This window comes from Phlebotomus papatasi, chromosome 1 (genome assembly GCF_024763615.1).
Source record: "Phlebotomus papatasi isolate M1 chromosome 1, Ppap_2.1, whole genome shotgun sequence".
In the NCBI taxonomy this organism is placed as follows: Eukaryota; Metazoa; Arthropoda; class Insecta; order Diptera; family Psychodidae; genus Phlebotomus; species Phlebotomus papatasi.
Window position 1 is genome coordinate 67,005,667 of NC_077222.1, and position 24,074 is coordinate 67,029,740.

Consider the following 24,074-nt stretch of genomic DNA (forward strand, 5'->3'; position numbering starts at 1 on the left):
AAAAAAAATAGCAAAAAATATCTTGGCCTCTTCCCGAAATAGAGCACTTTAAAATTTTTGTCAAAAATCACAAGTGAAATATGAAGCGCGTCACGCCATCTTTGAGAATGTGTATCTTGGGCTAAGAAATTTTCCGATGTAAAAGAAAAAATATGTATATATTTATTAAACTTATGCAATTTAGAAAAAGTATGAAAATATCCTGGATTTACCTCAACTTGAAAAGAAAAAGTCAAAATGTGTGAAATAATGAGGGTTTTCTCTAGTTGGCTGGGTGCTCATTTTTCGTTTGAACCTCTATTTCGAGGCTAAAAAATAATCTGAGCAAAAAGTTGTATATGAACAAAAATGTAGCTAATAAAATTCTCTATCAAACCCATAAATAAGATTGTTAAGAACAGTTTTAGTTTTCGAGATATTCTTGATCAAAGTTGCTACAAATTTCGATTTTTACATGTTTTCTGACATTTATGAGACTACAGCGCCCCTGGTGTCGGTTGTACGAACTTCATCTGTTCAGAGGATTTATCGGGCATCTAAAGGAGAACAAATTATTCCTTAGTGAGAAATAAATCGGTTCAGTAGATTCAGAGATATAGGCACCCAAGTATCAAAAAACGGAAAAAACCGTTTTTCGTAAATACCAGTCGCAAAATCCAAATGAAATCAAAATGATAAGTATTTTCGTAAATCATTTGACCCTAGCAATAGAAAAAGTAGCATGAGAACCCGGCGACAAAAAAAAAGTTTGAAATTGTTGCACAGTGTTATTTATTTGACCATAAAATGTTTTGTGTCTTCTAAATATAAAAAATATATATTTTTGGGTCACCGACGATTCACTGATCCTTAAGGGCAGAATCACATTGACAATAAAATGCTAGCCGTAGCCTCACCGTATTTTGTTAATTTACGCATTTTCATTGCAATTTTTACGCAAATTTTCCATTACCGTATTACCTTATCTCAACTCGGTGGCACTAGGTGAAAATAATATAAGAAAATTGAAGAAATAAAACGAAAATTCGATAAACGGTGAGCAAAAAAAAACTACGAATTATTTCTCATATAGTTTTTTTACTCAACGTTTATCAAATTTTCGTTTTATTTCTATAAATTATCATTATTTTCACAGGGCCACCGAGTATGAGATAAGGTAATACGGTAATGGAAAATTTGCGTAAGAGTTGCAATTAAAATTCGTAAATTAATGAAATACGGTGAGCATTTTACTGTCAATGTGATTCTGCCCTAAATGAGTAAATGGTTGAATTACCTCAGAGCTCTTGAGTCCTCAGAAACTTTTTAGTTAACGGTTTAGATAACGGTTTTATGAGTTTTTCCAAATTATTTAATGATCTAAAATGTTTAACGTTTTTTCCAGTTATAAAAGTCATCATCGTGTACAATTCTTTGCATTTATGTCAAATGTTATATAAATAAATTTTTTTTTGAAATTTATAAGAGAAAAATTAAATCGTAAAACTCTTCAGTATAAACTTATACTACAATAAATTAAAAATTATTTACAATTCTTTGATAATCTTGAAATAATTTAAAGGCTTTGCAAAGAAAAAGTAAAACATTACTAAAACCGCCACATCAATTTGTTGCTCTAGTGTTTGTTAACATTTTTACCAAAGAATTGTCAATAATTCTGACTATAGTATAAGGTTATACTGAATAGTTTTATTATTTTCTTTTTCACTTTTAAATTTTTCATCAAATATTACTGCGACGTTTGTCGTAAATGTAGGCGCCTGTGGCCTCCGGGGGTGACTTTGACCCCAATTCTGTTCGAAAGCTTTTCTTTAATCCCAGTATATAAGAATTATATTCACTGATCCGATATAGTAGATCAAATAGGTGAAAACTATTCTTAAGTGCTAGAACTAAAGGGATGCTTACGACAAATAGAGGAATTAGCCAGCCCCAGAGTAAAGTTACCCGCATCTACGGTACCTCACTAATTATGGTAATGAGTAAAAATTAAATTGATAAAGAAAATAATTTATCATTCAGTTAATGATTCAGTTATAATAGCAACAATTTGGATTTAGTTATTTATTGATCAAATTGAACTTATTTGCATTTTTACAAACTTTTTTTTTATCTCGTTTAGAAATAATACCTATATGACAAAAAGTGCCAAAGCTCTTTCAAATTTTGTTTTAAAATTTAGTTTTTTTTTACATGGACTGTTGACGTTCTGAGTAGTAGTCAATATATTTGCAGAGCTTGAATAGTTTAGGTTTAGATTCTGAATGGACAGTTTTTGAATTTAAAAATAATCTAATCAGATTAAGTTCTTTAGCCAATTGAATGTTATTGGGCTTTATATCCTCAATAAATTTGATTTTATCTCACATAATGCTTGATAAAATTAAGTTTTAACAAAAGGATTAGTGGTCAATGAAATCAAACTTTAAAATGTACGGCCCAAATGTTGTTTATTCAGTTGACGGCCGAACCTACCAATTTTATTCCTTATGCCCTAGACACACTTACGACTTAAGCCGAGAGACGACTTAGTGGAAAATGATGGAAATGTATTTTAATCATTATTTCTAATATAATTACGCTAAGCCTTCTCTTGGCTAATCGTCATGTCTGTCAAGACCCTTACGCCCAAATCGGGATTGCGAGCTTTGTTTAGTATCAATCGTCTTCATACTGTAGTGACTGCACACAAGTCGTCATGAACAGTTCTTTTAAAAGATGTTGAAAGATTTCTGACACCTTTCAGTTCCCCATTTCTTATTAAAATAATTTGTTGAATTCTTTTAAGAGGCTTCATTTTGGTCCACAAAGTTCTTAATAAATTATGTCATTTTAAATGGTAAATAATTCAAAATGTATCTGACATCATTTTAATTTATACTTTTAGGCCTCTATACATTGGGAGCAATTTTTATCAAAAATTACTTTTTTGAGGGAAATGTCAAAAATGCAATTTGTGAGGAAAACTACTCCCAATGTGTAGAGACCCTTAGTTCTTAATTTTCTTTTATCAAAAATATTTCAATATTTATAATTCTTTTCAAAACTTAAAAAAAATCCGTTTAAATTGTTCACTTACAGAAACTTATCTTTACTATTAGGAAAAGTTAGGCGAATTCAGAATTTATGAGCAAAAAAGCACGAGTTTTGACCTGATTTAGTTTTATATTATTTAATTGCATGCATACCAAGACATAGCATAATTTTTATATAATTTTTTATTTATATAATTAAGTCGTGATTAGAATTTCCAATCGTTTTTTGATATTGCAGTATTACTTTTACATTTTTTCTCCCAATAGAGCACAAATTTTTAATTTAATTAAATTTTTCCCACTCTGCCATTCCCTTGAAATGCCATTTGAATTGTTATTTTTGATTGAAAACCCCTAGCAGAAAAATAATTTATATACCTCTTTATTAAAGAGCTCACATATAAAAATATGGCAAAATTTAATTTAGAGTCCATTACAACTAAATCGAAAAGCGAGAAAACACCATTTTCTACACTGAGGAAATTCTAAAGTTCAAAATAGAATTTCTCTCACACAAGTTGCCTAAAATGTTCTAAAATGTGGACAAAAATTCAGTGCAACGTTTTTAATTTCCGCTGTAAATATATCCTTTTTTGTGTTGCCCCAGTCGTCCTACAAAGAGAAATAAAATTTGATTTTTTTCCCCCCGGAAAAACTTGCAATATAGAAATTCTATAAAATATACAGAGATGTTTGTGTGGACGATAACAGGGAAATTTTATGTAACTCTATTCCTCTTCTTTTTTCAAACCACACAACATTAACATGTGTCCATGAGCAATGCTTTGAGGATTCTTCCGGACTTCAATAAATTTTTATTGGGTTAAAAAATTTTTATTCACTTATGTACAAATGGCTTTGCAGTGCATATTTTGCAATCTGCAAGATGTTTGTGTGCATGATGAGCAGACATAGGGGAAAAAAACCTAACATGAGTTGAATTTTTTTATGGTTATGGGATAACTAAAATTAAAACCAAAGGGAGTTTGTATGCCACAAACACAATATTATTTCATTGCGAAGGGAAGTTCAATTTAAATTGCTTTTTGCGAGAAAGAGTAATGTAAATAGCCCAAAAGTCAATGAGATACTCCATTTAGGGTTAAGATGATAGTGATAGAAAAGAATGAACAGATAAACTAAATTAAACAATAGAGTTAAACAAAAAAAAATCTACTATGACGTGTTGAATAATCCATGAAAAGTGCGATATATCGATGTGAATGCTTTGCAGAAAATATTTAAACTCGTCAAATTAAATTGTGATAAGCAATAGAGGCATATATTCTCTCTTTATTTCAGCAAATTGATTGACATTTCTATGTGAGTAATGAATGTTTATGGTAGTTTTCCACTTCAACGAATAAACATCCCCCAATTTTTCATCACAACTATTTTCCCAATTAATTGAGTGACGCTGCCATATGCTCTAAATGTGCTTCTATATACCGTTGCCTTCGTTCTTTATTGGCCACACGTGGTTTGTTACAAAAACATACCAAATTTTCACTTTTCCCATTCCACCTAGATCCATTCTACCTTTACTGGCCCAATTACAATTTTTCTTTATGCCGGATGTGATTTTGTGGGGCACCGAATGCAAAAACGAGTTATTTTTAATTCACTAAATAACACTGCCACAGGGCCCCTTTTTTGGTTTAACCAAATGTAGAATTTTCACAGAAATCTAGGGAATGTCAAATATTTGTTAAACTGAATATTTTGAATAGGTTTAAATCGAACAATGCAATGATACATGATGGTTTAATTTATACAAAGTGCTTACAGAAAATATGAAATCTCATTTTCGGTTCTGAAAACGTAGGACAATTAAAAAAAACTACACAATTTGGAAAAAATGAAATTTTTCCCATTTCAAGCCACACTCTCAATAATAAAGCTAGTGTTCGATAATTCAAGATAATCCTCTCTATTCTGAGCTAAAATTTTAAATTTAGGAACAGCCGTGAAATTCTGTTGGCTAAATGTTTGAGGGAAATATTGTTGGAAAAATATCCCCCTTAAGAAATATTGCTTTGCTTTGAATAGAATTTTATTTAAAAATCAATAAAACCCGTTAAAAGGACCTTAAATCTTTGAATAATACAAAAATCACTTAGGAACTGTACTTTGAAGAAATTTTATTTTTTGATGTATTATTTCTTTAACGATTTTGATGGGTTAAGAATTGATATAAATGTACAAAAAAATTCTCATAGCTCTGAGTAGGGGAAAGTACCCATGCTTCGTACGATCCCAAGCTTAGTAATTACTAAATTTTTCCTATGGTTCTGAATATATTTGCCTCCGCAATATATTAAAAGAAACTGGGCAATTTCCCCTAGTTTAAATGGATGCGATGAACCATATTTATTCAGAAACGTAGAAAAAATTTAGTCATTACGAAGCTTGTTATCATACGGAACTTAGGCACTTTATTTAATGTAAGATATTTCGTTTAAGCTTCAAAATAATGTTTCGAAAGAGATATTCCTAAACGAGAAAAACTTTTTACTTTATTTGAAATATCGACATAAAACCTATTTTTGAGATAATGAAAGGAATTGCAAAACTCTTTCTTAACTTTCGCTCTATAATTCTTCAAGACGACGTTACGAAAATGGATTTATTGAGACCGATTATGATTATTTTTAGAAGCTGTGAAAAGCTTGAGAAATTTCCTAAAAGTTTTTGTAAGACAACATTGTTAGTTTTCATTAACAAAATCAACAAAAATCATCAATTAAGTTTACTCAAAGTCCTCTAAAATCCTATATCAAGTTTTTAATATTTGATTTTGCAGAACGTATCTTCGAAAAAGTCACCATAAATTAATTTTTAATTAAAAGTGATTTCAGACTTTTTTTTTGGAAAGCTCATTGGACTATAACAAAAGACATTGCAAGACAAGATGATAAAAGCTTTTTTTTTTATGAAAATGCGCTTAAAGGTGTACCAAATTTTAGTGTTCTTGAATTGTATCTTCCGTTTTAAAATTTCATATTTTTTAAAGTCTTAAAGCTTAAAGATAACAGAAACTTCACTAATACTAAGTTGAAATTGAAATGTCACACTTTTTAAGTTCCAACGTTAGAAATAAATAGGGGAAACTGGGGCACCACCAAACACGGGGTACCACCAAACACTAATTTTTATTTCTAAACTAATTGGACTATCTCGACCATTCCTTCAGTGGACATGCATCCCTATAGTGCCTATAAATTCCTATAGATCTTATCCTCTGAAGTCGAATATCCGATTAAAAAATCGCAGTGTTTGGTGGTACCCCGTGTTTGGTGGTGCCCCAGTTTCCCCTAAATCGTAAGAAGCAATTAACTTGCGATAAGACATCTCTAATATTAATAAGTAATATGAGTTTTTTTGGCATTTTTAGTTAAAAATTTTATATTATCTATTGGTACTTTAAGGGATAATTTCACTGAAAATTTAGTAAAATATCTTTTCGTTGATAAAATGCATTAATATTTAAAATATTAAAGAACTGAAGTTTTCTATAGAAAGAATATTCTTCTATTCCAGGAATAACAGTGAAAATATTCATTTTTTCCAAATATAAATTTTTCATTTTTAATCCTACCATGAGACAAAGGCGAAAAATATGGAAATAATTTTATCGTCTCCATCAGAAGTCAGAGAAATATGCATAATAGATGATACTTGCTAATGGAGGCATCCAAATGTATTTCTTAGATTTTTTTTATACTTCGCAGTAAGACCGGAAACTGAAATTGAAGGCTTTGAAGAAAATATACATTATTATTAAATATTAATGTTTGCAGAATGACAAGGAATAAGATAGAAGAAACCATTTAATGAAACTTTTTTGCAAACTCTTCTTTTATTATATGAGAAATTTTCATATCACATTCGTTATCATTATATAGAAAGAGCCGAATTCAATTTTTCGAGTAATTGTTATTTATGGAAATTATTTTATGTATTGATGTAGTGTATATCAGGAACATTTTTGAGATTCTAGGCAAAACAGATTTTTTTTTTTATCTTAACCGAAGCTGTTTTCGTACAAACGGTACAATAAAAATAGTTCCCAATAGATTTGCAATATTTTTTTGACCCGTTTATTAGATCAATCTACTAAAAATACAAAGGATATCAAGTTCATGTTTTAGAATTTGTTTCTTTGCAGATTATTAGATGATTATTGTAAAAAAAACAATTTTCTAATATAGGGGCGCGGGTAGATGCAATAAAACTAATATCCTTAATTTAAAATATTTACATTAAACCTTTATAAACGCTATTTATTTATACTGTAAGTACGGGAAAAAAAGAATTTGTCGTCTAGAATTCAAATCATGAAAGAAAACGAAAGAAGATATTATCAAAATCGACTCAATGTCAAACTTCCGTGTGTAACTCTGGGCATAAACTTTTTATAACTATTCACGAAATGAGAATTAGCAACGAAATGTATTTTTGCATATCCCAGGCTAATTTTTTTTACATCTGTAAAGGACTAATGTGACTAAAAATCCTTTTTTAGTAGCAATTTGCATATAGATTACATAGAAATAAATTATTCAAACCATCTGTTTTGTGTTTAACATATTAAACGATGGGAATAATGCCCTTGAATCATTCCTAATAACGATGTTTTTAGTTCAAAGGTTAATGTTTTTGAATTCCTGATAAGTTTGAATCGGTTATAAATCTGTATGTGTAACAAACAAGTCAATCATATTTTTTTCAAATTTTTCGAATAATACATTTTTTTCAATCGGGTTTCAAACTTTATAAGAGCTCAAGTTTTAGAACACTATTTCCATATCTTTCCCCTACAATCTTTTTTTGTCGAAACGATTAATGACAAATCGGTTTCAGTAGAAGCTATAACTTCGTATAATATAATTTCCTGCTCTATTTCTGAATATAAATTAGCTTTCATTTAAATATTATTTTCAGTATTTAAAAAAAATATCTGTAATAATTTCTATCACCATATTGATATGAATGGAAGAAAATATACTTAGGGTAAATTAAGCTAATTCAAAACCTGCTTCAAATGGAAATTTTTCGCTACTCCAAATGGAAACGTCACTGTTTTCATGATAAATACTGTACTAAATTACTATATTTATATATTTTCTATACCTCAGTTTCATTATTTAGTTAATTTTGCTTCAAATAAAGCAAAAATCTATTCATATACACAAATTTTAATTTTTTTCAAGTATTTAAGAAGTTTTCAAATTATATCTAGAGAATTTTTACTAAACAGTAACATTTTAGAAGAGTCAAGGAGCAAATTTATGCAATTCTCTTCAAAAAAAAAAAATATGAACTTAATGTGTTGAATCTTCTTTCAAAGTTAAAGTGTCTGAAAATGGTTTTGAATTAGGACATTTACCCTATTAAATTTAAAATTAGAATTTTTCTAAAATAAATATATGACACTGACTGATGCCTTCAGCAGTCGTATCAAAATAAAACCTTCTGTTTTCCAAAGAATGATTTCTACGGCTTATTTGAAGATTTCTATATAGGATCTTGTGCTCTTCAGAGAGCTTTTATAGTATTCTTTAAAGACTTGGCAATGACTTTTCCCCGAGTTTGATTGAACTCCAAATACGGGAAAAGCCTCAAGACCAGACAGAAGGCATTTGGGGTGGAAAAAATTTCCCATCTGTAGGGTTGTGTTTTATTGTGGCTACAGTTTCTAGGAAAAATGCTAAAATAATGCAGCACATTGTATTGAAGGGGGGGGGGGGGGTCGGTGGAAGGAAATGAAATGGAGAGACAGCTTTGTTGAACCTCCTTGGCACTCAGCCAATCACTAGGGAAATCTGCAATTGCTTTTGGATTCGGTGCCGTCAATTTTCCAACACATTCACCTCTACCCCATTGAATATTTCGGCTCATACCTCCCTCTTGAGATATTTTTGAATGTGGAACTTTGAATGGATACAATTGAGTTGGACGGTGAAACCAATAAAAATTGTTGAATGAACCGGAAGATTTTGCTCATTCTGTGCCAGGATATTGGATAATTTGTAAATCCTGTAAATAATCTACAACAAGTCGGTCTCTGAGCTCCCAGCCAGAAAACACGGATAGCGTAATAGTGATATCTCTAGCTCAGTTAAAGAGCCCTAGAGGTAACCATTCTCAATGGACATATGCTGTAAATATCACATCGATTGTAGACACATTTTGTAGATTAAATTTGCAACGGAACATTTTTGGCATGTTAGCCAGCCAGAGGTTTAGATAAGAAATATCAGATTTATGTGGCACAATTCACATTCATATTTTGGTGGGAGTTGGTTTGAATAAAAAAAATCAAAAATATAAAATAAAAGGAACCACCTTTTCAAAACATCACAAAAAAATACAATTGTAAATACAACTATCAAAAGAGAATAACAAGAACGTTAAGGGTAGCAAAAGCATTTAAGGTAAAATTATAGTGTAAATAAGAATCTTTATACACAATTTTTATTTTCAAGTGATTAATTATGAACAACAAAAAGAAATGGTGCCATTATCTTGAGTTACACTCTGTTAGGTGAAATTGTACATAAAATGATTTCTCAAGAGAAAGAATATGAAATACAGAATTCAATTTACTTTTCTTGTTTTTTTTCTTACTCCCTACCGTCACAATCTCATACTGTTGCGGAACTCTTATTCCCTTGCTGTTTTTCTTCCCATTCAGCTCAAAAAGTCGTGAATTTTATCACCAAACTCTTAAGAAAGGGGAAAAAACCATTGCTCAACCTGGCTAGAATGTTTTCTTTAGCATCCCTCGTTGTATAATGTTGCAGCTGCTGGTGAAAAATTGATTGGAGAACGTGACTATAGCATATCTCTGCATTCAGCCATTTCATAAGCAAAGAATTTATCCAACGAAATATTTTTCACGCTCTTATCCACTACTTCTTCAGTCGATTTTGCCTCTCCCGCCTTCAATGCAACAAGATTCTTGCAAAATAAGCTAAAGCCAAATGGAGATTCCTTTGAAATGGTGGACTATGCGCTGGAATATTCCTACAGGCTACATTACCAAAAAAAAAATGAAAATTCGGCGAAAAGTAAGTAATAACTTTAACTTAATATTCTAGAAGTCACGAGTGATTCTAGAATCCCATTTAAAAATTGTTTCTGGTAACTGAAGTCCACTCACTGGAGCAAAGCGTAGTTGTATTAATAACAAAAACATCAGAAACATACAGTATCTAACTAAATAGCTTTATTTTTGTCAATAAAAGGCGTTTTTTTTTTTTGAAAATCAAAAAAAAAATTCAAAAACGGGAGATCGTAAAATTTTTGATTTTTTAACTGTTTATAAGTATTGTGGTGTACTGTATTCCCTGAAAAATTGAACTCAAAATTTTGAGTTTAACTGGTATTTTTCCTTTTTTGAAAATATTGTTAAAATTTGAATATTTTTTTAAAAAAATAAGCGCAAAAGTGGAAGCTCGACTTTTCATGGAATGTAGTAATCAATGTTACTGATCAACAGTAAAAAATGAAAATTTTTGAGAATGGGGTTTTTGAGAAAAATTAATTTTTAAATTTTTTCAAAAAAAAATTTAAAGGCGGTTACAAAAAAACTTGAGCAGATAATACGAAAACTAGTATATCGTTTTAAAGAGTATAAAATTATCTTTCAAATAAAAAAAAGAGTAAAAAGAAATCTCAACCCGTTCGCGAGATAGAGCATTTTGAAATATTTGCCAAAAATCTCAATTGACGAATGAAGCGCGAGACGCCATCTTTGACGCCACGTGTCTCCGGCCAGTAATTTTTTTTGGGCGAAAAAAAAATAGGTGTATATTATTTTATCGTGTACTTTAACATATGTAAAATTCAAAAACATCTAAGACCATGAACCCGCGATTTGTGATTTTCTCGGTCGTCTTGAGATGGATCGGCCCTTACAGTAATTTTTAAAGCTGGAACTCCACAGAGAAACGATCCCTCAATTTTTTCACTCACTGAAATTTTAACCCTCTTTTGAAAGGATTATTTTTTCAAATCTATCTTCGCGTTTCAGACAATTTCTGAGAAATAATGTATGTATGTATGTAATGTCACACTGTTTGTTCGTCTGTTGGCTGTTCGTCTGTTGGCTGTTCGTCTGATCCGTTCGACCGTCGGTCGCTAAGTCTATAGAGCACAGGTGTGCAAGAACCGTTTGAAACCGAACAAACGTCAAATAAAACTTGTTGGTCAATGATCAAAACGCTACCTGAACAAAATTATTTTGACGTTTATTCGGCTTCCAACGATTTTTGCACATCTCTGCTATAAAGATCAAACGTCTATAAATTCAAGAGATCAAACCTCAGGGGTTGTTCAGACGGAATTTTTATCCATATACAAAAACACCGTTGAATTTTTCCTAAAAACGGTTCTCAATCTAAAAAGCCAAAATGAGCGTATTTCTAGACCGAATGACGTTCAGAAGCGTTAGAAAAGTCATGGAATTTCGGCCAAGACTTAGATCAGAGGTGTTCAAGAACCACTTGAAATCGAACAAACGTTAATTGAAACTTGTAATTCAAAACGCTACCTGAACAAACTAATTTTGACGTTTATTCGGTTTAGGCCCGAATCACATTGGCAGTAAAATGCTCACCGTATTTCGTTAATTTACTCATTTTCATTGCAATTCTTACGCAAATTCTCGATTACCGTATTACCTTGTCTCATACTCGGTGGCACTAGGTGAAAATAATATAAGAAAATTGAAGATATTAAAACGAAAATGCGATAAATGGTGAGCAAAAAAACTGTACGATAAATTTTTCGTACAGTTTTCTTTGCTCACCGTTTATAGAATTTTCGTTTTATTTCTTCAATTTTCTTATATTATTTTCACCTAGTACCAATGAGTATGAGATAAGGTAATACGGTAATCGAGAATTTGCGTAAGAATTGAAATGAAAATACATAAGGTAAGTGTGCCAAATTTCGGCATAGTTGCATGCAAGCGCCAAAGTCTAAAGTTTCAAATGTAATATCTTAATATAAATTGATTGTTTTATTTCTTCTACTTAAGAAGTGTTGCTTAGAATCTTGTAGACAGTTTATCGTCTTTATTTACTCAAAAATCATTCTTATCTTAATACATTTTAAAATCAATAAAAATGTAGACATAGCTTTGGTGCTCTATTTCGGCCACCTTCACTGCCATAGTTCCTTGCATTTCAGGAATTCTTCCAATGCCTTTTTCACGTCATCTCGTTTCTCGAAACTACATTTTTTGTTATTTTTTTGCATTGTACAATCTCCTAGAGTATGTAAAAACTAAAAATTCAAAGAAATTCGAGGAACAAAAAAGGTGGCCGAAATTGCAAGCTGGTCGGAATTTGGCACACTTATCCTAAATTAACTAAATACGATGAGGCTACGGCGAGCATTTTATTGTCAATGTGATTCTGCTCTTCAAACGCTTCCTGCACATCCCTGACTTAGATTATTCCAATCGGTTATGAACCAGTAAATAAAACTAGTTATGAACCGCTTAGTCATTTTTGTCCGACAATCAATTATATAAGACAAAGTGCATGGCAAGTCAAATAGATTATTTGGGTTTTATAATGGAATTCTAAGTCAAAATTTTATGAAAAATATTGATTGATAAGAAGTTAGAGAAGTTAAGCCATATAGCTAAGCCTTAGGTCTGAAGCCCCTATAAGGGACACTACTACACAGTTGAACCTGAAGGGACAATGATGAGAGAACGTCCTATAAAATGATAGAAGGAAGTCATGGACAGTGCCCTTAAACAGCTGGGGGTGCTGAAGTGCTGGAGGGAGATGACGGAGAGTCGCCAGGACTGGAGGAGGTTAGTGCGAGAGGCCCGGTGTCCCCGGTACCTTGAAGGAAAACATAGTTTCCAACGACATAAGTGTAGAAGAATGCTTCCTGGTTTCTCATACATTCTGGCTTCGAACAGTTCATATTTTTTCTCATAATAAATTTACGTAAGGTAAAGTGCCCTCGAGTCGACTGGTTGCTCGACTCGACCGGTGGTCAATATTTGAATGTTTTAATGATGAATTTCTATAAAATTGTCACTGATTCGTATTTATTTATGGAATAATTGACCTATTAATGTTAGATTATGCGCAAAATATTAGTACAAATATAAATAAATTGAATAAATAACTCTATCGGTCGAATTGAGGAACCGGTCGACTTGAGGGCACTTTACCTTAGTTTACTTACTTTTTTAGGAAATGCATGACTTAAGACTAGCTATTAAAATATATCGCCATAAATATGTTAAATTCATTAAAGGAATATAGGAGAAATAAAAACAGAGTGTGGGCGAAGCCTCAATGGTCTGAAAGCTCTCCCCTAGCCATCTACTGTTGTGTCGGTTGTGTCTGAAAATTAGGTTTTTGAAAGATGATACATGGAAAAACTTGTTATAGTGTATAAACAATATTAATCCTGGTTTTCTGTTATGACCTCTAAAAACTTTTAGTTTCAGACTTCTCAAGATTTTTGTAAAAGGTAAAAGGTTTTACAAAATATCGTTAACGAAACGTAAGGTTTTATCAGAGAATGTGGTCTATTCTAGAAGGTTTTAACTATCAGAATACTGTAACTTTTAAAATACGACGCCTCCCGCCGGCTTATTTTAATTGACTCAAACGTCCTTTTCAAAGTGTTTGGCGGAAGGTGTTGCTGTCAGACAGAAAAAAAACTGCATTCTTTATCGGATAGCATTCATAAAAGTTTTTCTTGTTCGTACAGCTAAATGTGAGTTCATTTTTCCTCTTCTGTCCACCCCATTCCACTATTCCTTGTAGTAAAAATTTGCAGATATTATCTAAAAACTTTCACTCGAGTTGCTGAGAGTAGAAAAATGTAAGCAACTTTAACGTCAACTCAGGCATTTTTTTCACTCCGACCTTTTCAAATTTAACCATCAGAATGACGTTACTTAGGCGTCCACTTTTCAAGTGTTTTCAACAAAAAGATGCATTAAATAACACAAAGAGTGTTGGGGGGTTTAAATTGAAGCTTTCACAGTGGGGGCGCCTGGTGCATGGCCATGTTGGTGTCTTTTTTTCTGGTCGAGAGGACACGGAAGGCGTAGAAGTGCAGTATCCCCTGACCACATTTCTGTGACCTCAGCGATTTATTTCATACACCCGCCGAGTCACAAGAAGTTCTCTGTAAGCACCACAGGAGGGATTTATGCCATTTTTCTACACCATACTGCTTTTGTTGTGTGAGCTCGGAAACTTTTTAGGGAACAATATAAGCTCCATATTGCAATTTTATAATTAAGTGGTATCTCTTGGAAAAGCAAAAATTGTTTTTCTTGCTATAATTAATTCTTTTTTTTTCTCTCCCGCCAGAAAGGCAAAGTTATGCCCTAAATATATCTCTCTCCGATTCCTTGTCATAATTTTAATCCTTATCGCAATTTAAGAGCCTCCGTCTTTGCACTTCGTATGGCCCGGAGGAAGTGTCCCCATAAAAGGAAAGATACCACGGCTCTCCCAAGTGTAATTTATGCGACTCAACTCGGCACAAACTCCCCCATCTCCATACACTTGAGCTTTTTTGAGCTTTTTTGAGCTTAATGAACTTCCCATTTTGTGAAAATGGCAATGAGTGTGTGGAGGTACACTATAAAAATGTCACTTTTATATTGTGATAAAATTCCCATGGTATAATCTATTTCCGTATCTGAAGTTGGAGTCTCTTTTATGGCTCAAGTTGTCGCTTACCGTGTAATCCTACCAATTAATTTCAATTGTTCTACCCCAAATCATTGAGCTCATGCCTTATCACGCTTGTCCCTCACCGTTCTGGCCGCAGCCCAAGAAGCAAAAAGGCTATACCATAAATCCAGAATTTTCAGCCAATCCTGCAATAGTCTTTTGAAAAGGAGATAATGAGAATTTTGGGATGTATTTATGTACATAGAGAGCTTATAAACCAATAATAATAGATTAGATAATAATCTAGATTTTAATACAAATTTTAATAGGAAATGGCGAAATGGAGGTGCTACCAATCTTTCCATTTCCTCAAAATAATCTATTATGATTCTATACTATAATATTGCTCAGAGACTCTCAGATTATTTTTACAGGACATAAAGAAACAAAAATGTTTTTTGGGATAAGTTTAGCGCGGATTTGACACAGGGATATCTGCTCTGGGGTAAGGGTGAGCAAAAAAAGCCTAAAGCGAAGCGCTTGTGGGCGACTTTGCGGAAATACCGGTTTGTTTTTATTATTTGAGAGTGTTTTATTGCGAAATAATTTCATCCATTTTCCCCATTTCCAACTTAATGCGGGAAGTCCCTTTGGTGTCCTCTGCGACAGCTGGGTGTGACAATGAATAGAGCCCTCAGTGCCGGTTAATCACCATCCAAGTCGACATTATGGCAATATAATTGAAAGCGTGAGATTTGCGAGGCGGGAATATGATTCAGTTCCCAATTTTCCGGCAACCAGCGCGAATTGGGAAATTTTCTCTCTTCCCTTTTCTGTGGCCCGTCTCCGGATCTTTTGTCAGGCTTGTCGCCATTCATGCCAGTCACGTCCTGATGTTCCATGTTCCTGCCAGTCATCGACCATATGGAGAAGTCTTTTCTGTATTCCAAGCAGCTCGCCAGACAGTCAGCCACAAGGAGATTCCTCAAAATGGTAAACAACATGGCCCACATGCGACGAGGACAGACAAGTGCACAATTCTGGGGGAGACACCACATTGTTCTGGGATTGTGAGCAAGTTGCGAGACAAACTCCCGCACTCACGTCATGGCAAACCCAATTTCATGAATAGGATAATCGAATTGATTCCATTTTCGAGCACGAAATTTATCCTCGCACACAATTCTGTCTCCACTTCTTCCCTGCTGCTCTGGGAGAAACTAAAGGAAAAGGGGTTAGTCGTCTGGTAAATCAATGTCTACTGTCAGGGTATTATTCTACAGTCGTTTCAGTTCCATATTGTTATCTTATGTTCTAACATTTTTTTTTAAATAAATTCGTATAATTTAATGATTTGTTCTTGGATCTTCTATTTATTATATATTAAAATGATATAACTTTCTGTACATCTGTTCGTAAATTTTCAAACTGGTTTTGGTATATAGGATCATCGGTTTAAGTTTTTGATAATCAGGGCAAAATCGTTCTTAGGTTACCTCATGCAATAAATTTTTTCTTCTTACTGTCTCGTAACAAATTTAAAATTCGAACATTTATTAAGAATCTGATAATACTGGTCCTTGTATTTCCACACAAAAAGTTGGTTGGCAAATTTATAAAAATATTTAATGCTAAGTTTTTCATATGATCATCTGTTAGAGAGAGATCGAATATTCCCCTCGACAACTTGGGTGAGCTCCTTCCGTTATTACCAGTCGCAATAATTATAATTGTTCCTCTTCATTCACTGATGTATTAATCTCTGTGATCTAAGCAAAATAAATTGTAAATTTCTTAATTTTTTTAATAAAGTAATGTTTCTTTAAAAAGTTCTCCGCCAGCTTTTATTGAGGAATATACGGCAAGTAATGGGAACGTAGAAAAACATTTTTTAAATATAACTTTCTTGTTAATTTCTTAGACTAATCAAAATGAGACTGATTCGAACTTGACTAATAAAACTCTTTATACGATTAACAATAACAAAATATATTAAACTTTAAGATGATGTTCTGTTCTCACCTTGAAAAAGGGGAAAAAATTAGGTCTATGACCTAAACAATTTAAAAAATTAAAAAATTTAGGTGTATGACCTAAATAATTTTTTCCCTTTTTCAAGATGAGAACAGAACATCAACTTAAAGGTAGATTTATTTTATTATTGCTAATCGTATAAAGAGTTTTATTAAGCAAGTTCGAATCAGTGTCATTTTGATTAGTCTAAGAAAATAACAAAAAAGTTATATTTAAAAAATGCTTTTCCGCGTCCCCATTACTAAATAAGTTTGGTTGTAGACTTACTGACAATAAGATGTTTTCATACTAAAATGAAATGGAATATCAAATGAGACAGAATCACATTGGCAATATAATGCTCGCCGCGGCCTCATCGTATTTCGTTAATTTACGTATTTTCTTTGCAATTCTTACGCAAATTTTCCATTACCGTATTACCTTATCTCATACTCGGTGGCACTAGGTGAAAATTATATAAAAAAAATTGAAGAAATAAAACGAAAATTCGATAAACGGCGAGCTAAAAGAACTATAAGAGAAATTAATCATACAACTTTTTATGCTCACCGTTTATCGAATGTTCGTTTTATTTCTTCAATTTTCTTATATTATTTTCACCTAGTGCCTCCGAGTTTGAGATAAGGTAATACGGTAATCGAGAATTGTAATGAAAACGCGTAAATTAACGAAATACGGTGAGAATTTTACTGTCAATGTGATTCTGTTCTTAGTGCAATTTTAAATATACATTATTAGGTTTTCATTTTTTGCCAAACACGTAAATTTGATATGAAAATTGTTTTTAAGACTTTTGTATCAAAAAGCCACTGCTTTGTCCACTTAGTTATTGACATTTGGAAACCCGATTATAAGAGCTTTAAAAATTTATAGCTTTCTATTTCTTTGGTTAACCATTTCACAACAAATTACTTCAAAACTTATCCGAAATTGTATAAAATTTTTTAAAAGCAACCGGTCATGATTATTTCAATATTATTCAATTTTCTAAAATCTTGTAAGAAATTAAAAATTCTCTCAATTTGATAAGAAACGCACCAACAGAACTTCTTTCGACTTTGGAAACGGTTAGGGGTTACGTTAACCTGTGGTACAGCTAAAGTTATTCTTCGTTTCAACATCCAGTTGTAAGGTAGGAACCTTTAAGATTTGGTTTTCTCTATTTTATCCAATTCTCCAGTGTAACATTACTATAGGGTTTCAAGTAAAATGTTAAGTTTTTCCTGAATAACCTTTTAAAAAAACTTTGAAGCCATTTTGAAAGGGATTTATGATCTCAGAACAGACTTTTATACAGGTCGTACGTAGACTTGAGTCGTTATTCTTTATTGTTTGACTTGATGGAAGTATCATAGGATTTATGATATGATTTTCTTTATGATATGACTTTCACTTCGTTCCGAAATTTCTTCGCCACTCCCACCATTCTTATGAAGATTCTTTAATCTATTGCCTATATATATTATATATAGGCAATCTAAATATAAAAAATAAAATAAAAAATAAATAATAAAATTCAATTCAATTCAATTAAATCTATCTATCTATATTTGTCTATATATCCTATATCGTTGGCAGTCAATACCTCAAAAGCCAAAATCCCGAAAGCCAAAATCCCGAAGGCCAAAATCCCGAATGTTCAAAATCTTGAAAGGGATGACATTATATGGAGGAAAATGTTTAGAATAATATTCCAAGACACAGAAGATTTCCCTTTGCCTCCAGCAAGCGCGGATGCAATCGTGGTAGTAGCTATGACACTTTTAAGAATTTGGCTTTCGAGATTTTGACTCATTCGGGATTTTGGCTTTTGGGGATTTTGGAGTTCGAGATTTTGGCTTTCGGGATTTTGACCAGGACTCATCCTATCTATATATATATTGTCATTGTGCCCGCTCTGTGTTTTGACTTTTTGAATTTGAAATAGACATAATAAATACATTATTGGTACTTCGCAAGAATCAACATGTATTATTCTTTTTTTTTTAAGTTCGAAAAATAAGGAACATTGTGAATTCAAAGAATGCAGTAAAATAATATTTTCATACTTCTCAATTCCATTTCACTTTATTTTAAACAATCTTTTCTGGCAATGCTTAACCCCTTTGTGCCTATCATCTTCGCGGTTGACTAAAGCTAAGAAGGGTATCTGTTGTGCGCGAAGCGCGACTTAATATAGTGGAGAAAAATTGAGAAATTCACTTGAGAAACCATCGAACAATTTCAATCATCGAAAGAGGAGTTGAGGAAGATGATGATAAAATTCAAATGTTGAAAAACGGTTTGGGAGATAAAGGGGATTGTGTAGGAGAAATGCCATATTGTCGAATGAGTATATGGAGGAAGTTCTTGCGAGTTGTATGGAAATATCTTTTGCCATTTATATGCACAATTCATAACAAGAAATGGGTTTGGGGACTTGGCGGCAAAAATGTTTTAGCAAATCTTCCAGAGAGCTTTGTGGATCCAATTGCAAGAGGGACAATTTCGTGAGGGTGTTTTGGACTTCTGAAGACTAATAAAAAATACCCTCCTCAAATTCACTGGAAATTGATTTTGCTTTCCAGAAGAAAATTGTTTTGAGCGTGTTGAGGGATAAAAGTTTCAAACAAAAGAAAAGGAAAAGCGCCTCAAAAGCTCTTTTCTAATGATCAAAAATTCCAACTTTATTAAATTGAATTTTCTCTTGGAGTATGTCATTTGCACTCAACATTGGTATCATCCATTTCCTGACTAGATAGTTCACTTTTAGACCCAATCTCTGGGTTCCACTGAGGGTAGGGAAATATGAAAAGAATTGTGCAATGAATAGTCATTTTGATGTGGAATATTAGATTTTCCAATGAGAGATTTTTCTCTATTCACTGCCCAGAGAACCATTTAACATAAAATATGATCTATTTCACATTTGAACCACAAATGAACAATTTTATCTCTTTGCCTCGGTGAATCCAACTCATTTAACTTTCACAAAACAATCCCCATCCTCAACCTCGGCTCTCAAGTCCATTAAGAGATAGTCACTATTGAAAACTATTTTATACCCATTGAGCTCGATGTTGTGGAACTTTTCTCACAACTTGTGTCGTTGGCCACTTTATACGCCATCATAAGGGCGCGATAAAATCACACCCTTAACTTGCCCGTTGAGCTTTGAGGCTAAAGGAATGCTATAAAAAAAGCTCATATGAATTTTTCATTAAAGAGCACCTTTGAATTTTTTCCCTCCTTAACATAAATCCTCGCACAATTTTCCAACTCCTTTAGTCACTCACTTAATTGTGCTGTGTTTGCTTGTAAATTTAGTTCAATTATAAATTTTGTGCACGTGCAATTCAAAAAGCTTTTGCACATTAAATAAATTTCTTGCATGTGTTTTTGCCAGGTGCACTAATATCATAGAAAACACTCGGAAAATTTGCTCTACGACGAGTGTCATGAAATGTTTGCATTAGCAGAAGTTGATAAATATTTGCTGAATCAATTGCTGTCTACCCCCAAAAGTACAAGTATTCAACGTATTTCTCATGAAATTAAAACTTTTGGTAATTTTCCACATGCTCATGCACTGTCTTACTTTTGTTATGTGAAAAGTTTTTGTGAAGATGAATGGACCAAATTCCATTTTGACTCTCATTTCAGAAGGTGATTCTCCTCTTTTTTCGCCACGTTGGGAAATGTGAAATTTCCAGCCATAAGCCTCACAACTCTCTATATAAGCTCTAAAAGCTTATACTTTCATCATGATTTCTGGTTATGTTTTATAAGTTTGTAGTAGGTGTGAATAAATTGTTTTAAATTTAAATTTTACGTATTTAACTTCCTTTATGGTAAAAATTTCTCTCACGCAATCCTGATTTAAAATGTTAAGGTAGTTTTTATTAAACTGCCCATAAATCAAGTTCTATGGGCCTAACTTTTATAAAATGTATGGTACTGCTCTGTGACACAATGCGATTTTATGCGACTATGATTGATAAAAATCAGAGTTTTTTATATTGTGATTTTTAGTCATAAATCAATTTTAGTTACATTCTTTTTGAAGGGATATTCTCAGAAAGGATTGAAATTGAAGCATTTTCATTCAAATAAGCGATGTTTAAAATTTATTTGCAGATTGAACCAAAAATGATAATTAATTCCAGATTGAACCCAACATGAAAAATTTCTTTTTGGCCGATTTTTAATCACATCTAGAGAACTTTAAAGTATCCATATTAATACTATATTTCTAAAAATGAATGAATTCATCTGAGAAACTTTTAAGAGATTCAGTTACAAATTATAGGCTTGTTGGTTAACACTGTAATTATACATTTATTTCAACTTTTTACCATCTTAGCTGCCAAACGGCAAGAGATATTGACTTCCGGTCTTCAGTGACCCCCCCACAAGTCAACTTTCTCTATCGAACTAGCTTACCCAAATTACCCCCTACCCCTTCTAACCCCTCCAAAAACACGGTTTTCTGACTTTGCAAAAAATTGGCCCTGACGATTTCGTTCATTTTTGGATATGTTTCGGAGGTAGTCTAGTTGAACATTTCGTCCTTAGACACCTATAACCGGAAAATTCATCATCTTGATTTATTCAAGATCAAAGGTCAATTACCTGGAGGGCCTAATTTTTTTTATTTCATTCAATATTTAAATTTATTTTTTTTTCATTTTTAATTATTTTTTTAAATTTATTGTATATTAGTTAACATAAATATATTTAATTCATAGATAAATAAATTGCTATAATACAATTATTTTGTTTTTGCAGATCTTATGAACATATTAGCAAGAAAATTCGAAACACTTGATAAAAAATTAGATAACTTGAAAATCTGGTTTTCAAATTTTGAAAAAGTTGCCATAAAGTTTAAATGAAAAAAAACGAGCTGAAAACCGATTCGGATACTCAAGCCATCGTTACTGAAAGAAAAATTGCAAAACCGGTTCCGTCGTCGTCGCTCTTTCCAATGAAAAGCGTAGAGAGTTTTTTTTTCAATTGGAAAATGAGTTCAGCGAAAATGAAACAGCCATGTCCAAATTTGTAAATGTATCAAAAAATTGAATAAAAAAAAACGTGGAGTTGGAAAAACTATTTTAAAACCTGGAACAAAATTTGATCAGTGTTTAAATGAAATTAAGAAGTTACTTCTTTCGCAAAATCGAAATCAAACGCTGAGGAGCCTGAAAAAAATCTCTATAGTAAAATTCCAAAGTAGCACTTAAAAAAAGCCTTACTGGTAAAAAAAAAGGATCAAATTGATCCAAATTTGATCCTTTTGCAAAGGATGGATCAAAATTCGAACTCTGAATGCACATTTCTCATAATAGAATATATGAATTTGATCCATCCTTTGCAGAAGGATCAATTTGATCCTTTTATTTTTACCAGTGCAAGATAAGCTTATAGCAGCTGAGATTCTTCATAAGCGACCTCGAAATGCGTTAAACTCTAAGTTCTTGGAACTCAGAATGTGTGAAAATTCGACTGTGAATTGAATTTTGAGGGTAAAGAATCGCGTCAAGCAAATAAGTTTTCGGCCACCTAAACGGATAATATTGGCTCGATGCAATTCTTTACTTCCAAAATTCATTGACAATCGAATTTTCATGCTTTTGAGTTGCAAGCACCCCGAGTTGCACGCATTTCGAGGATGTCAGTAAAGAATCTCAACTACCATAAGCTTATCTGAGCTTGTCACTGGTCATTTTCTATTTCAATATGAGTACAGAAGACCGAGTACAGAAGTTCATTGAAATCGGTTAATAAACATTAGAGATAGAGTTCGATCAATTTTGGTATAGTAAGGGTCGGATTGGGATACAGTTTGATGGGGTTAGAAAGTTCTCGACATTAGATACAAAAATTTCATCGAAATCGCTTCATAAACAAAGAAAATAGAGGAGTTTAATTATAGTTCAGGTCAGGGAACATTGAGGGAGGACTGTTATCCACCATTGGAAAGGTCTCGACCTCAGCTACAACATACTAAAATTTAAAGAAAAACATCGTCTAATTTTCGAAAAATTCGAGATCGATTAATAGAAAATCGAATTTTCGATTAATCGGACCTTCGATTACATTGGCTGAAATTTGGGTGTCATAAAGGTTGTAGTACTCCGCGAGAGTTTTCCAAAACACCAAAATTTTTCGCATTCCGATAATTAGAACCGGAGATATGGGCATTTTAAAATTAAATTTTTGACCCCTTACAGCTAGAGTAAGGGGAGTCAGGGGACCTTAAGTTTGGTATTGATTGATTCGACATCGAAATTTCGAAAATCGATTTTTTAATTAATCGGACATTCGATTAAATTGGATTAAATTGGGTTTCAAAAAGTTGTAGTACTCCACGAAAGCTTTCCAAAACACCAAAAATATAGATATTCTAAAAATTAGACCGGTAATATGGCCATTTGAAAATTAAATTTTTGAGCCCTTTTAGTACGGATCAGGAGGGCCGGGGGGGGGAGGTGGCTTAACAGAGTTACAGATGATCCGATGTTCACCAGAGAATTCATTTTTGTTTTCAAATTAAAAGACTTCAAAATTTTGCCACAGTTTTCGACGTTTTCGAACCTTGATGTAGGTCTCGTTGAGTGAATCAATTAAAGCCGTTTTATAATTTGAAATTTCGTCTTTCGTCTGCTCATAATACACTTTTCCAATATAACATTTATTTGGAATTTTTGTATCAATTGTAAACTAAACTTTTTAGGGGAAAGTCGGGAAAGTACTCTCCCTTCGAACGTTCATGACTTCGAATAATGTGATTTTCTTTTATCTTCTCTAAGAGACTTATACATAATTTTCACGTAATTATCAATAATTGACGATAAGCGAACTAATATTTAATAGAAATGTGTAAGTATCTTGAAAAAAATAAAAGAAAATTCACATTATTCGAAGGCATGAACGTTCTAAGGGAGAGTACTTTCCCTTACCTATTTTAAAAAAAAAAGTGTATTACTTCTAACGTTTACTTCAATAATTGGTCAGTTATAGATAGAGCGTTTTTTTTCTAAGTCTCTGAATTCTGGACTTTAGATTTTTATATCACAAATATAATTAGTGTTACAATTATTGGTTTACTTTTGTGGAATTCTGCATTATCTGTGATATTTTGAGCAAGTTCAATAGTGTAATGGGTTGAGTAACTAAAATGCTGAATCACGAAAAATGACGTGCATCGAAAACAATTTTTGGCATGTAAGGAAAAATGTCTGGATGTTTTGAAATTCCCTTCAAAAAATGATGGAGAATCTTTTAACTTTTCACACCAGAAACGCGTGTTGAAAATCATTTTCCGGTTTGTCTACTGAGCAAATATTTTCAC

At 32.4% G+C, this 24,074-nt stretch overlaps 1 protein-coding gene across 1 annotated transcript in view; it reads left to right on the forward strand.

The window, feature by feature from the left end:
* Positions 1–12,793: 12,793 nt before the first annotated feature.
* The window catches only part of LOC129803568 (uncharacterized), a 43,735-nt gene continuing 32,454 nt past the window's right edge, over positions 12,794–24,074 (forward strand). Inside the window, exons 1-2 of the mRNA XM_055850279.1 lie at positions 12,794–12,870; positions 15,570–15,777. Coding sequence (XP_055706254.1) covers positions 12,794–12,870; positions 15,570–15,777 — 285 coding nt within the window. The remainder of the gene's footprint in view (positions 12,871–15,569; positions 15,778–24,074) is intronic.